The sequence below is a fragment of the Tauraco erythrolophus genome, chromosome 10 (genome assembly GCF_009769465.1).
Source record: "Tauraco erythrolophus isolate bTauEry1 chromosome 10, bTauEry1.pri, whole genome shotgun sequence".
NCBI classification, from domain to species: domain Eukaryota; kingdom Metazoa; phylum Chordata; class Aves; order Musophagiformes; family Musophagidae; genus Tauraco; species Tauraco erythrolophus.
This window is the reverse complement of record NC_141474.1, coordinates 33,616,817-33,630,179: the sequence shown is the minus strand read 5'-3', so window position 1 is coordinate 33,630,179 and position 13,363 is coordinate 33,616,817. Positions and strand designations below refer to the sequence as shown.

The following is a 13,363-nucleotide window of genomic DNA, read 5'->3' as shown; positions in this document are numbered from 1 at the left end:
ATTCTGACAACAAAAATATTTAACAACTATAATGGTGCCTGGCCAGATTTCTACAGTAAGCTTTCGTGCTGTTTCCAATATAAACACTGTGCAAGCCCGGTCCATAACTTGGCTCTCAGTAAGTAGCTGGAGGCCTAAACTTCACACACACCTTCTTGAAACAGGAATCAATGTTTTAAGTAGTCAAACTAAATAACATATTGGGCTAAGCAAGGAGTTTTAAGTCATAACTAAAAAAGACTTTGTTTTCATTTGTGCAGGCAGAGCAGGAAAAAAAGGAGGACTTCTCAGGAAAAGGCTTTACATTTACATATGATATAATGAGGTGTTCATTTAACCCGAATTTTAGAACACTCAGTCTTTCAGTCCGTGACATGACACTTGGTTTTCACTGCAGATATATTAAAAAAAAAGTCTGCCGTGAAAAAAAAATTAAAAAAAAAAAAAAAAAAGAAAAAAAGAAAGGGAGCAAGCAAGACAATGTCAACACGGGTTAAAATCATCATCTGTTACTGAGGGATCATCTCAGAGACCCTACTGGAGAGTAAAAGGTCGGGTACATAGCACCAACAAGAGGCTTAGATAACAAAGCACAAGTGCAGTTTTAAACATCTCCTGTCTACTAATAACCACAGAGGTAGGAGGTCCTCAAATTTTCACCAACGAGGCATCAACTGCCAGATAAATCACAGAATCACAGAATGTCAGGGCTTGGAAGGGACCTCAAAGGATCATCTAGTCCAATCCCCCTGCTGGGGCAGGACCACCTAGATCAGATCACACAAGAACGCGTCCAGGCGGGTTTGGAACATCTCCAGAGAAGGAGACTCCACAACCTCTCTGGGCAGCCTGTTCCAGTGTTCTATTCCCCTTACTGGGAAGAAGTTCTTCCTCATGTTTAAGCAGAACCTCCTATGTTCCAGCTTATATCCATTTCCCCTTGTCCTATCATTGGATGCCACTGAGAAGTGCCTGGCTCCATCCTCCTGACAGTCACCCTTTACATATTTATAAACATTACAAAATCCTCCCTTGCTCCTAAGAAACACAATTTCAAGCAAAGCTTGGGCTCACCATACTGTACAGTATGCTTTCCTCACTGAGAAATTTTCCAGCTTTTTTCAATGCTCTGTTAAAGAAAGTTCTTGGATGAGCAGTGGCTGTAGGGTCAAGTCTAAGACGAGTAGCAGGTGTCTGCCTGCCCGGGCATCCAGGACCAGTGAGTACTGAGGTGTGCCCTAAAGCTTTTGCTCAGCACATTCCCTCTTCACTTCCACAAACAGTCCCAAACTGTAAAACTTGAAATAAAATCAAGCCTGTGATACTAGGCCATAAACTGCATTTGGGGTGAACCTTTTTGTTGGAGAACTGACTCTCGCTTTTCTATGATTGTACCCTCCGAAGATCTTCATAAGTAATATAAGAAAATGTGAAGGCAGAAGAACAACAGTTTCTCAATAAACTTATGATGGACATGGAATAAAAAACATATTATTCTGATCTTCCAGAGACGTATCAGTGTGTTGATAAGAGGAACACTATGAGACTGGAAATTAATTTCATCATCCTGGGTATACTGGGCAGTCTGCAACCTAAACGAAAGATGAAAAAGACACAGAAGAGGTAACATGAGAGAGCAAGAGCACAAAGCAAAAGAAAAGCAATAAAGAAAATAAAAAAGCATGTACATCCTAAGACATGAGAGCTACTCACTCTACTGCAAGTACATCTTTCATGCTCAGTCAGTGTGACGGAGGACTAACTAAAAGACAAAAGGCCCCTTCTACTTAAACGTCTGGCATCCAACAGATTGTGAGAGAGCACTTCCTCGAATCATCACAGTTCATTAAAGACTCTTGATCAAAAAGGAACAAGGAAAAATTGTGGCTAACCCAGGGAGAAAGAAGGAAAAAAACACCAAACCCAAAACAACCCCACCAGAAATAGCATCATGCCAAGTAGTGATTTGTCTTTTGATCAGGAACAGACATCAGTAAAAAAAAACTGGACGGGTACATCAGGTCCCAGAACACAAAATAAATCCCCATCCCGGGTGGACTGCACCAGTTTCTTATCAACACCTAAATGTTTCATCTTTCTTTAGATTCTGTCATGCCAAAGAACTACTACAGGGTATTAAAATAATTAATCAGCCCTACTTTATGTCCTACATTAAAGTAGAACATCCCCTCCGTAAGATTTATTTTCTACCCTCAGATGTTAAAGAAAAGCAGAAATGGGAATGTAATATGGTGGCAGATAAAGATAATCAAGCACAGAAAAAACTGGTGAAAAGCAAGTGCACCTTCCCCAGCTCCTCAGCTGCAAAGAGGGGAATCAAAAAGGGAAGAGCCCTCGTTGGTCAGCTAACGTTACCAGTAACGACTGGAGATTTTTTTGCTACAAATCTCAGTAATGATGAGCAAGAAGGATAACCCAAAGTCTATTCTTCCTACCAGCAACTCCATGGGATACAAGCTGGTATGCCAGGGTAGCTGATTACGTCACAGTTATGAGCCACGGCGCCTATGGAAGTTAATCAGACATAAATAAGGAACCACTAACAGTGGAAAAACAATGCTTGGGGGAAACTAAAAACAATTCTTCTAATCCACTGGGGTAATCACAAAAAACAAAACAGAAGCTGAGTTGTCAAACAACACTCCAGCAAAATAAAACCTCCCATTTAGTCAGGTACAACTTCACTTACACTCTGGTCATCCTGAAGTTCTCGGCATCTTTTTACCAATAAAGGAGAGAACTTACTGTTTCCTTCCTTCCCTCTGCCCGCGGCAGTCCTCCTGCCTCCCGGAGCACTCGGAGAGCTTTTGTGAAGGTTCCAAGGACCTTCAATTTGCAATGCATGCCTTTGAACACCCCTCTTTCCACATCGTACGGGACTGTGCTCCTTGCTATTGAAACGGATTAGCTGATTCATCGGAGATGACAGTTGAGGGAGACGGTCGCGTAACGAGGCAATCGCAAGAGACATCCAACCAAGAGATTGCTGATTCACTGCCAAGCACTGACCAGAATAAAATGAATGACTACAGCCAAGCTCACCTTTAAGTCTCTTTGCAAAGATTCTGGATACAAGCACCAGTCTTACCACAACACCGCATCAGAGGGTATTTAATGCTAAGAAGAACAGACCCACCACCTGACATTCATGGGACAATCTTGCCCGTCTTACTGTAAAACATCACATACCATTGTCCTTCTAGGATTCCTTGGATGCTGCTTATGGCCTTTCATCCTAACAAGGGCATCGAATGATTACTTTGGTAAGAGCAGATGACAATTCCTCACTATTGTAAGAAGAACTGCAAGTACTGTGCTGGAGGAATCAGACGAGGATGGATACGGGGAACTAACTGGCAACTCTGGAAGACCTCCCTGCGACAGGTCAGTACAGAACCGTCTGACCTGACAACTGAGCAGCAAACAGACACTCTGCCTTCAAGAACAGTGAAGGTGCTGATAAAAATGTTCTGCAAAGGCTGCAGGAGGAGAGAGGATCACTGCTCTGGAGAGCACATCCTGCACGTGCAGGCTGGTACGCAGTGCGTCGTTCTTGATGCGAGCAGCGAAGCTCCGTGGAGAAGCAGGAAGGGCTGTCGTGAGCCTCCGTGCAGTCTGGTCCACACTTGGTGCTCAATCCTCTTTCAAAGACAGTAGCCACTGCTACAGTATTACCTCAAAATCTGAATCACATTCAAAATAACACCTCAGGGTCCCATAATCTCAGTGCACGGTGTGTTACCAGATCGCACCTCTCCCAGAGCTTCACAGCACGAAGGTCAGATTGAGCAGAGAAGGAACGTCTTCTAAACAGAACAAAATACTGAGCAGATTTTTAATATAGCTCACATATAGCTACAATGATAGGAAAACATCAGGCTGAGGGAAAACATGACACTAGTTAAGACCGGACTCGATCTGGTAAGCTGTTTTACTCACACACTGACCCAACTAACAGGAGTCAGTAAGAGCAGTAACAAGTGCACTTCTATCTAATTTTATAGGTTCAGCAATCTAAAAGGTAACAAAAATATAGCTCTGCAGATACCAGTAGTGCTTCATCTCAAGATTTAGAGAGGTCACAGCACCAGCGTATGTCCATTTTTAGGTCATTAAGGTACTAATAAAAGGTATTAATAAAAATCTTTATGAAGAAGGTATTAATGAAGGTAAATGAAGGTATTAATAAAAATCTTTACTGCAGATCTGCCACAAAATTTCCTTTCTCCACAGCTGTAGCGAGAGAACTGCTTGAAGAAACACTAATCCTACACGTGCATATTTGCAGGTTGAGCTATAAAGCCCCAGGCAGAAATGATCTCCTTGACATAATTTTGACTTTGTTTGTTCCCCCTTTGGATTTGTTTCACACTGACACTCAATGAAAAAAGCTCATAAGGGAATGCTGACTGACTTGGTGTGACAGACTGCAAAGTGCTTTCTTCAGGCCGCTCTTCCTCCTGAAAACAGGCTCTGGATTTCCTTAGCAACACAGATGTTGCCAAATGCATTTAGAGAGAAATCCCACTTGCCAAGATTCAAACGTGGGCAACCTTTGCCCCTTAACAATAGCCACCCAGCACCTAAAGTGCTGAACGCTTCTGACGCTTCAAGATCTCTCTGTTTGTTTGGTTTCTAAGACTACAAACCTGTGGTACTCTGTTTCTGGTTCAGAAACTTCATGGCTAAGGTACGTTCTGTGGCCTTAAGAGTAATTTCATTTTTTTTAAATTCGGTTTAACGCAGGTGGAACTCCAAAGGTAACAGAAGATTAGAAGTACAATAATAAATAAAAAAAGTTAATATGTAGCTATAACTGGCAGAGGAAAATGTTCGTTACGTAATTTCATCTGCAAAAAAAATGGAGTTGTTTTCATTTTGAAAATTACGAACCTTCTGACAAAACTGGACATTTCCTCCAATCTGTATCAGCAGAAGAGCCATTTCTCACTTGAAAACTATTTCAGTACATCTTGGCCTCACTCTTCACATAATAACAACAAATGACAGCAAAACCAACATCCCAATGATTACAGATGAATAATTGCATTTATTAAAACCTATTCTGGAAGACTTGGCTGCATCTTAATGATGTTCATCTCTTTCTTGATGGCAAATAAACTGGCCGGGTTAGTGATAGTTTATCTGATTTTACTTGGCTAACCAATCATTTCAAGAACAAAACAGCAGACAGAACACCTCTGCACAGTGTTTACCAAGGCTGTTAACTTGAAATAAGAAATGTTATGTTTCACAGTAATTTTTAGAAACGTATGACAGCCAAATACACAGGTATACTTAACGTGTCTGACCAAAAACATACCTCTCCTTTCCAAAACTGCTCCAGGACAGAATTTTTCTCTCTATAGGACAACTATTCTGCCTTTACATGCCAACATCAATAGCTCAATGACGTTAAAAATTAAAGTGACATCTTTTGAAACCGTATTTTAGGATCTGTACATGGTGGTACTGTTCTAGCCTAGCAACAAGTGAACGTTAGAACCTTATACATGGAGAAAAAGGCATCTAAGTGCTATTTCTAAGTCATCAAAACAAAACGGCAAACTTCCAAAATACTGTGTGGCTGCCACATTTGACCTTCACACTGCTATTTCCCGGTAGCATTCTTCGCTTGACCAAGCAACGCCGAAGTTGATGGCTTCCATAGAGGTGAGACATGCTTTTAAGCAGTCCACACGTGAATTTGTGAAGTACTGGCTGTGTGCAACAGAAGCAAGTAACACAACTGTTGGAGTGTCGGACAAAGTGACCCTGTCCCAGCTACCCGCAGCAAGCACCTTGTGATACTCCAGTAAGCCCTCTCTGTCAACACAGTCACACGTCACAGCTTCTTGAAGAGACGATGAAGATTAGCAGGGTTTTCCAAGTTGTGAGTTTGCTATTGATGAGGATAACAGCAAAAATGTCCTATCTAAACCTCTAACTACCTACAGTCACACTACGGCACGGCCAAACAGACCGAAAGGCACCATGCACGTCAGAACAAAATATCAAGAAGCGCGGTGGCAAGAAAGCTCTTTACTCCGGATCAAGTTTCACCGATCGCTGAAAGATTCTCTCCAAAATGAATGGGCTCTTTCTACCCGAGGTATGGAGAAAATAATAGTCTTCACATGCTGCACTTACCCGCAGGTAGTAAAACTGCCTGTGCTTTGGAAAGAGAGGGGAAGAGACACAGGAGAGGTCTAGAACAAAAGCTGTAATTACTTTTTTTTTTTTTAATAATGGTGCATCAAGTTGAATACTTGGAGCTGGTCAAGATCTGGTAAGTGACTGTGCAACTAAACCACCTCAAAATCTGACTCACATGCATCAGGTTTAAGAGTTCACCGATTTTCTCCTCCGAACTGCAGTCATTTGAGCGGAATTTTCCTAAACCACCAACAGATCGCGGAAAAACACTTTCACTGACTACGCGTGGCTCACCTCCGGGAAAAACAAAACAAAACAAAATAAAAACAACAAAAACAGGCTTGAAGCTTCCGAGCGTTGCTTTTACACAGCAGCCGGGTGTGCTGCAGGACCGCAAAGCCGCCCCGGTGCAGCGGGAACAGCGGGGCCGCCGCTCCGTGAGGAACGGCCGCCCGCGGGCCGTGAGCGCGGCCACCGGCCCCGCCGACCCGCGCACCGCGCTGCCCCTCCCGCCCCCCCGGGCCCGTCCCGGCACGGCGGTCGCTCCCGCACGCTCAGCGGCCCGAGCCCGGCTCCCAGCGCAGCCGCCGGCGAGCCGTGCCCTGCCAGCCCGGCGAGGGCGACAGTTCCCGCCGAAGGGAGGACGCGCTGGAGCCGCTCTCCGCAGGCTACCGGCGGCAACAAAGCCATCCGCCAAAGAAGGCGTCGGGAGGAGAAGCCCGGGCGGACCCGCGGCGCGGAGGAAGGGAAGCTGCATCCCCCCAACTCCCTCGGGGACGAGGGCAAACGCGGGCCGCCGCGCAGCCCCGCACCGCCCTCACGCCGGCGCTGCGGAGCGGCTCCCCCGGGGCACCCGGCAGCTCCCTCGCCGCGGGACGGGCCCCTCCGCCCCCGGGCACGGCCCGCCCGAGGCGCCGGCGGGAGCGCGCCACGCCGCCGCTGCGCTGAGGGGAGGCGGCGGCCGTACCTGGCTGCTGCTCTCGGCCGGCAGGTTCCTCAGCAGGATCTTGCGCCTGTTGCTCAGCTCCCGGCGAGTGCTCGCCAGCCGCCTCGCCACCTCCTCGGGGCCCAGCGGCGCCAGCCGAGCCCCCCGCGGCGGCTCCGCGGGCAGGTCCGCGCCGCGCTCGGCTGCTGCCGCCATCTTGCAGAGCGAGCGGGGCGGCGCGGGGGGACGCCGCGGCGGTGGGCGGGCGGCGGGGGAGCCCGCGGGGCGCGGTCCGGCCCGGCCCGGCGGCGGGGCGCGGGGAGTTGCGCCGGGCCCCGCCGCGCTCCACGCCCCCGGCCCGCCCCGCGCAGTGCCGCCGCCTCGCTGCCCCTCGCCGCGGGGGCTGAGGTGCGCGGGGTGCGGGAGGAGCTCGGTGGTGCGAGGAAGGGCGTCGGGCGGCGAAGCCCTTCAGGGGGTGCGGGTAAACGGGGGTCAGGGGGTGAGCTTCATCCCCGCAGTGAGGGATCTCCAGTCAGATTTTAGGGCTTGACCGCTCTGCTTGGGGCTCTGTTACGAGGGAGATCCCCCCGAGAGCCATCACGACAGAGGCGCCAACATGGTCCTCGCCCTCCCTGAGGCACCATGCAGCTCATCGCTTCCAGAGGTGTTTCCCAAAGTCCCACCGTCGGTGCCTTCCTTAGGTCCGAGTCCCCCCAGAGAGAGCGAAACGCAGGATGACAACAAAACAGAGCAGAACTCAAGTGAACCCCAACGCTCCATCATCTCGGGCACGACGGCCCAAGATGAGCCGGCAATGTGCTCTTGCGGCCCGGAAGGCCAACCGCATGCTGGGCTGCATCAAGAGGAACGTGGCCAGCAGGTTGAGGGAGGTGATTCTCCCCCTCTACTCTGTCCTCATGAGACCTCACCTGGAGTACTGCGTCCAGTTCTGGAGCCCCCAACATAAGAAGGACATGGACCAGTTGGAGAGGGTCCAGAGGAGGGCCACGAAGATGATAAGAGGGCTGGAGCACCTTTCCTATGAGGACAGGCTGAAAGAGTTGGGACTGTTCAGCCTGGAGAAGAGGAGGCTCTGGGGTGACCTTATAGCGGTCTTCCAGTACCTCAAGGGGGCCTATAAGAAAGATGGGGAGAGGCTGTTCAGGAGGGCCTGTTGTGATAGGACAAGGGGTAATGGTTTTAAAATAGAGGGAGGTAGATTCAGATTGGATATTAGGAAAAAATTTTTTACCATGAGAGTTGTAGAACACTGGAACAGGTTGCCCAGAGAGGTGGTGGATGCTCCATCCCTGGAGACGTTCAAGGCCAGGTTGGATGAGGCCCTGAGCAACCTGATCTAGTTGGAGATATCCCTGTTCCTTGCAGGGGGGTTGGACTAGATGACCTTTGAAGGTCCCTTCCAGCCCTAACCATTCTATGATTCTATGATTCTAATTTTGTTCTTCGTCAGAAGCATGCCCAAGGTGATCTCGTTCTAATTTTGTTCTTCGTAAGAAGCATGCCAAACAAATTACGAAGCATCCAAATGGGTATACCAGTGCCTCGGTGCAGCAAAAGTCACCATCTTTTGGCAAAGCCCCAGGTAACGGTTGATGGGCAGGCACGGGGCTCGCCAGCGTCGTGCCAAGAAAAGGAGCACAACATCCCAGTAGAAGGAGAAGACTGTGAGAGATCACCATCGCTACAAAAGAAATTTTCCCTTCTACGAAGCCTCTGTCTGTAAAAATGTTTTCACTCTGCTAGTCAGCACATGCTTTAGAAAATAAAATTGGTTGTTCTCTTGGAAAATTCATTTTCCCTTAGCATAGCTACTTGCAGCGTCGTTTACAACCCAGTAAATTTAGCTCCTAATGCTGTCGTCATTGCTATAAATGAATGAAGAATAATTGAAATATTTCTATCCGGTTTTAGATACGAGGCGGACCGCAAAGAACAGGCAAAAGAGACTCCAAACCTAAAAAATAGTAATCTTGAAATTGGAAGCACACTTTGAGTTAAATTGGGTATGTGTGACTAAATTCTTATCAAGAAAATTCTGGATAATAATTCTTGACTAGGTTTAAATGGCCATTTTAGAGAAAGGATTACCAGTTACAGGAAAAAAAACCCTACTAAATAACAAGAGTGTTTTTAGAAATTGCTCTAGTCCAAACCAAAGATATCAAGTTAAGACTACAAAGAATCTTGGACCTTCATTACTTCTAAAATTAATTCAAAAACTACTGAGCGAACAATAATGAAAGTGCTTTTTGTTAGTTTTGGTGTGTTATTAAAAAAATTGTGACGGCTGACAAGCTTCTGTCGAAGGGCTTCCTTTTCCCTGTTTTTTTTAAACAGGTAGTGTTCCTCCTCCTTCAATCTTTGCATTATGTTAATGCATTTTTCGAAATCAGAGGTGAGAAGGACATTTGTAAATAGTTCATGTATTTGTCACGGGAGAATTTGGGAACTGCCAAACTCAGCCTGTCCTGAACAGTATTAGTTTAGCTTTCATACTTAAACCAAGAAACAGGAAAAACTAGTATAACAAATTATTAGTGTGAGTTCTGACCTAAAAGAAAATTTAATATTCTTAGAAAAACAAGATTTTCGTAGGTCACCATTCTTTGAGAAATGTAACTGAAAAATAAGTGTACATGTTGTTATTTTTTCAAATTTCAGATGAAGATTTGCATTTTCAAACTGTGAAATATCTTTTCTAGCACAAGCTGTGAGGTGTAGGCTTCTCAAGTCTTAAAGGTTTACTAATCATAAAATCATCCTTGGAAAAGATGATAAAAAATTACGAGTCAAAAGTCTGCTAGTGACTATTTACAAACTGATTTTCAGGTCAAGCTATGAAATTGAAGCAGAGATACTAAGTGTGGTCTCCTCAAAACCTACCTGAAGCACATCACAGATTATGTGATATAAATTATTCTGGGACTACGGAAAAGCTGCTGTGCCAGGAATACTGAAGCACATAACTGTCTGCTCAGAAGTAATTACCAGATTCAGCTCTTACAGTAGAAATTATGGATCTGCTCAAACATCATACAGTTTAGTGACGCTAATGAAGAAGTGAAAGCAGAGTAATTAATGATACCATTAAGTTTTTCCAGTTTGAAGGTGGACTCCCTGGTTCACCTGTATGTTACTGATAATTAATCCTACCTATAGCAACTGCCTTCTCAAAAGCTGCCTTTATCTTTTTTTTTTTTATAGGCTGCAGGTGTATCCGAATGAAAATTGTTAAAAATTAAAGTGCATTGCTAGAAGAAATAGTTCAGAAATGAACAGCTTGATGTTAATGGCAAAAATAAAACTACTGCAGTATTAACTGTAAATAGTTCCAGAGAAACGTAAGCATTTGTCTTACTAAAAGAAAACTACGAAGTGCTGCAGGAAGAGAGCAGGAAAGATCAACGATACCCCCATTGTCTGTGGAGGTGGTCCCTGAAAATGAACAAGGAGGTAGGACACATCACCTCATACGACAACCAAGATCAGCCAAACAAGCATCAGCACCAGTAACCGACCTGACCTGAGGGAATATTCCCTCTTCTAGCCAAATGGTGGAGCTCGCTGTTGGAGTGTCTCCAGAGGAGGACCACAGAGGTGATCCAAGGGCTGGAGCACCTCTGCTATGGAGACAGGCTGAGAGAGTTGGGGCTGTTCAGCCTGGAGAAGAGAAGGCTCCGGGGGGATCTTATTGCAGCCTTCCAGTACCTGAAGGGGGCTTTTAAGAAAGATGGGGATGGACCTTTTACAAGGGTGTGTAGTGACAGGACAAGGGGAAATGGCTTTGAACTGAAAGAGGAGAGATTTAGATTGGATCTAAGGAAGAAATTCTTCCCTCTGAGGGTAGTGAGGCACTGGAACAGGTTGCCCAGAGAACCTGTGGCTGCCCCATCCCTGGAAGTGTTCAAGGCCAGGTTGGATGGGGCTTTGGGCAACCTGGTGTAGTGGAAGGTGTCCCTGTCCATGGCAGAGGGGTTGGAATTGGATGATCTTTGAGGTCCCTTCCAACTCAATGATTCTATGATAATGTCATCCCTCTTTTGAACTACAGTACACCCTCAAGCAGGTACCTGGAGAATTAAAATATAGTTTTAAATAAAAGAACAATCACAATTAGGCACCAATAAAGTAAACCACCAGAATCCTTTGGAGCCCCCACAGATCATCAGTGGGCCCATTAATACGGTCTAGAGGTTGTGCACGCCAACAATCCAGCCTCCTTCGGGCCTCCAGAGCCTCAGCTCAGCCATTACTGCTCTCAGCTTTGTTCTTTCTAACTGCTGTCAGTGAAAATCAGTTGTGTGAGTTTGAACAGCCCTTGCTGACCCCTGCTGTGAGACCTGACCCAGGTTCGGGAGCCCTCTCGCCACCCTGCGCTGCTGCGTCTACAGGAGCGGGAAATGTCCTCAGGAAGATGCTGAGATGGTGCAAATCAGGATGAAATGCAAGAGGTAACAGTCTCTACCCCGCTTCACCCAGGAGAGGAAGAGGACAGTGATCCAACACCAATGCATGTATTTTCCTTAAAGAATTGCCCAGAGAAGCTGTGGCTGCCCCATCCCTGGAAGTGTTCCAGGCCAGGTTTGGATGAGGCTTTGGGCAACCTGGTGTAGTGGAAGGTGTCCCTGCCCATGGCAGGGGGGTTGGAACTAGATGATCTTTAAGGTCCCTTCCAACCCAAACCATTCTATGATTCTATGATTCTAATTTCATCTTGTTGATTGCAGAACGTAGAATCATGTGCAGACGTTGCGTGCGTATGTTTGTTTGAGTATGGTGTTACTCATTTTGTTGCTTTCAAAACAAAGCCTTACATGTTGATGCTTTGCACTCTAAACAGTCTTCAGTTTTCTAATGCACTCTCATTATGTTTCAAAATTGCTGCAAAAGCAAAAAGCACTACTTAAAAAATACAGAAAAGCATAATGACCTGCAAGTGTAACTTTGGTTGCGCTGCGGTCTTGATGCTATTATACAGATAAGCCACTTTGAGGTAATTTAATTTAGTTCACTAAATTCCTTGTTAATTAAGAGTAATGCACCCATCCACAGCAGTTGCTTTTGTAGCTCTTTTAAGCTAAGATTAATTTACCCATTACTTTGAAGTAATACAAGCTATATATATTATTTCATTTTTATGGGATGAGAATGTTAAAACGGAATCGTGTCACAAACATTCTTTCTGAATAAAAGATGCACTCAGGCATAATTGTCCATCTTCAAAAGTACAAACAAGTTCAGATCTGTGCAGATAAAATAAAAGCCAAAATTGGGAACATCTGCTGGATCTCAAAACCCACCTGATGTTCTCAGGTATCTGAGATACTAGAAATGTATCTGTGAGCTCTTTAGATAAGTGATTTCTTATACGAAAGAGAAATCTAAACAATTTCCTAAAACCTGAAACCGTGCGATTGGTTTATTTCCTGCAATGAGGGTGTGGAATCCATCAGTTGCTGCAAATTGGAAGCCTCCATAAACCCCCCTGATTGCTATCACCACCTCATGTGAACAAAGTGTGAACAATACCGTTCTCTTCCCTCTACGTTATGGCCACTGTTTCATGAGGAAGCTGAAATTTCGAAACTGAAGGATGTCGATTCTGTTCTCAACACCAGTAATGAGCTCAGTGATGATCATCTAGATGCTCCATCGCTTTATCTCACAAATGCAAAAGAAGTTCCTGTCACCATTTTTCCTAACAAATTTAAATACCTCCGGCATTCTCAGTGTAACGTTCTGTAGCGCGGGAAGAGCGGGGATCACTGAGAAACAAATGGAATTTTATATCAAATTACCAGCCTGGAACAGCGCAGTGAGGAACTGATACCTTCAGTGTTCTGATGCAGCAGAAACATCGCAACCCTTCTCTGCAGCTACCACGTACTCTCAGGCTTCTCTTGTTCTGCAGGGTTACAGTTGACTAATTAACCATTAAAATAACTCACGATGTCTAGACTGCAGTTTTGTTGAGACAGGTATTGTGACGTGGTAAGTCCTCCCAGCTAACTCCTAAGCTCGTTTTAATACCAGAGACATTTTGATTAACGTTTTGTTCTCCAAGCACTTAGGAATTGCAGTAATATAGGATCAGACTTCAGGTCCATCAAATCACATCCCAGCAGTGCCCATCTTGTCGAAGAGATGCCAGATGGGCAACAGATTGCTGCAGAGACCGCAACAGCCACACGCTTCCTTCAGAGTTGCATTGCCGACAAACAGTTATTTTCACTCTGCTCG

The 13,363-nt window shown here is 45.6% G+C and overlaps 1 protein-coding gene across 2 annotated transcripts in view; it reads right to left on the bottom strand.

Moving 5' to 3' along the window:
* The window catches only part of RAVER2 (ribonucleoprotein, PTB binding 2), a 56,646-nt gene extending 49,328 nt beyond the window's left edge, over positions 1 to 7,318 (bottom strand). For both annotated transcript variants that reach the window (XM_086617597.1, XM_086617596.1), the window contains exon 1: positions 7,145 to 7,318. In XM_086617597.1, coding sequence (XP_086473723.1) covers positions 7,145 to 7,318 — 174 coding nt within the window. The remainder of the gene's footprint in view (positions 1 to 7,144) is intronic.
* Positions 7,319 to 13,363: the final 6,045 nt, after the last annotated feature.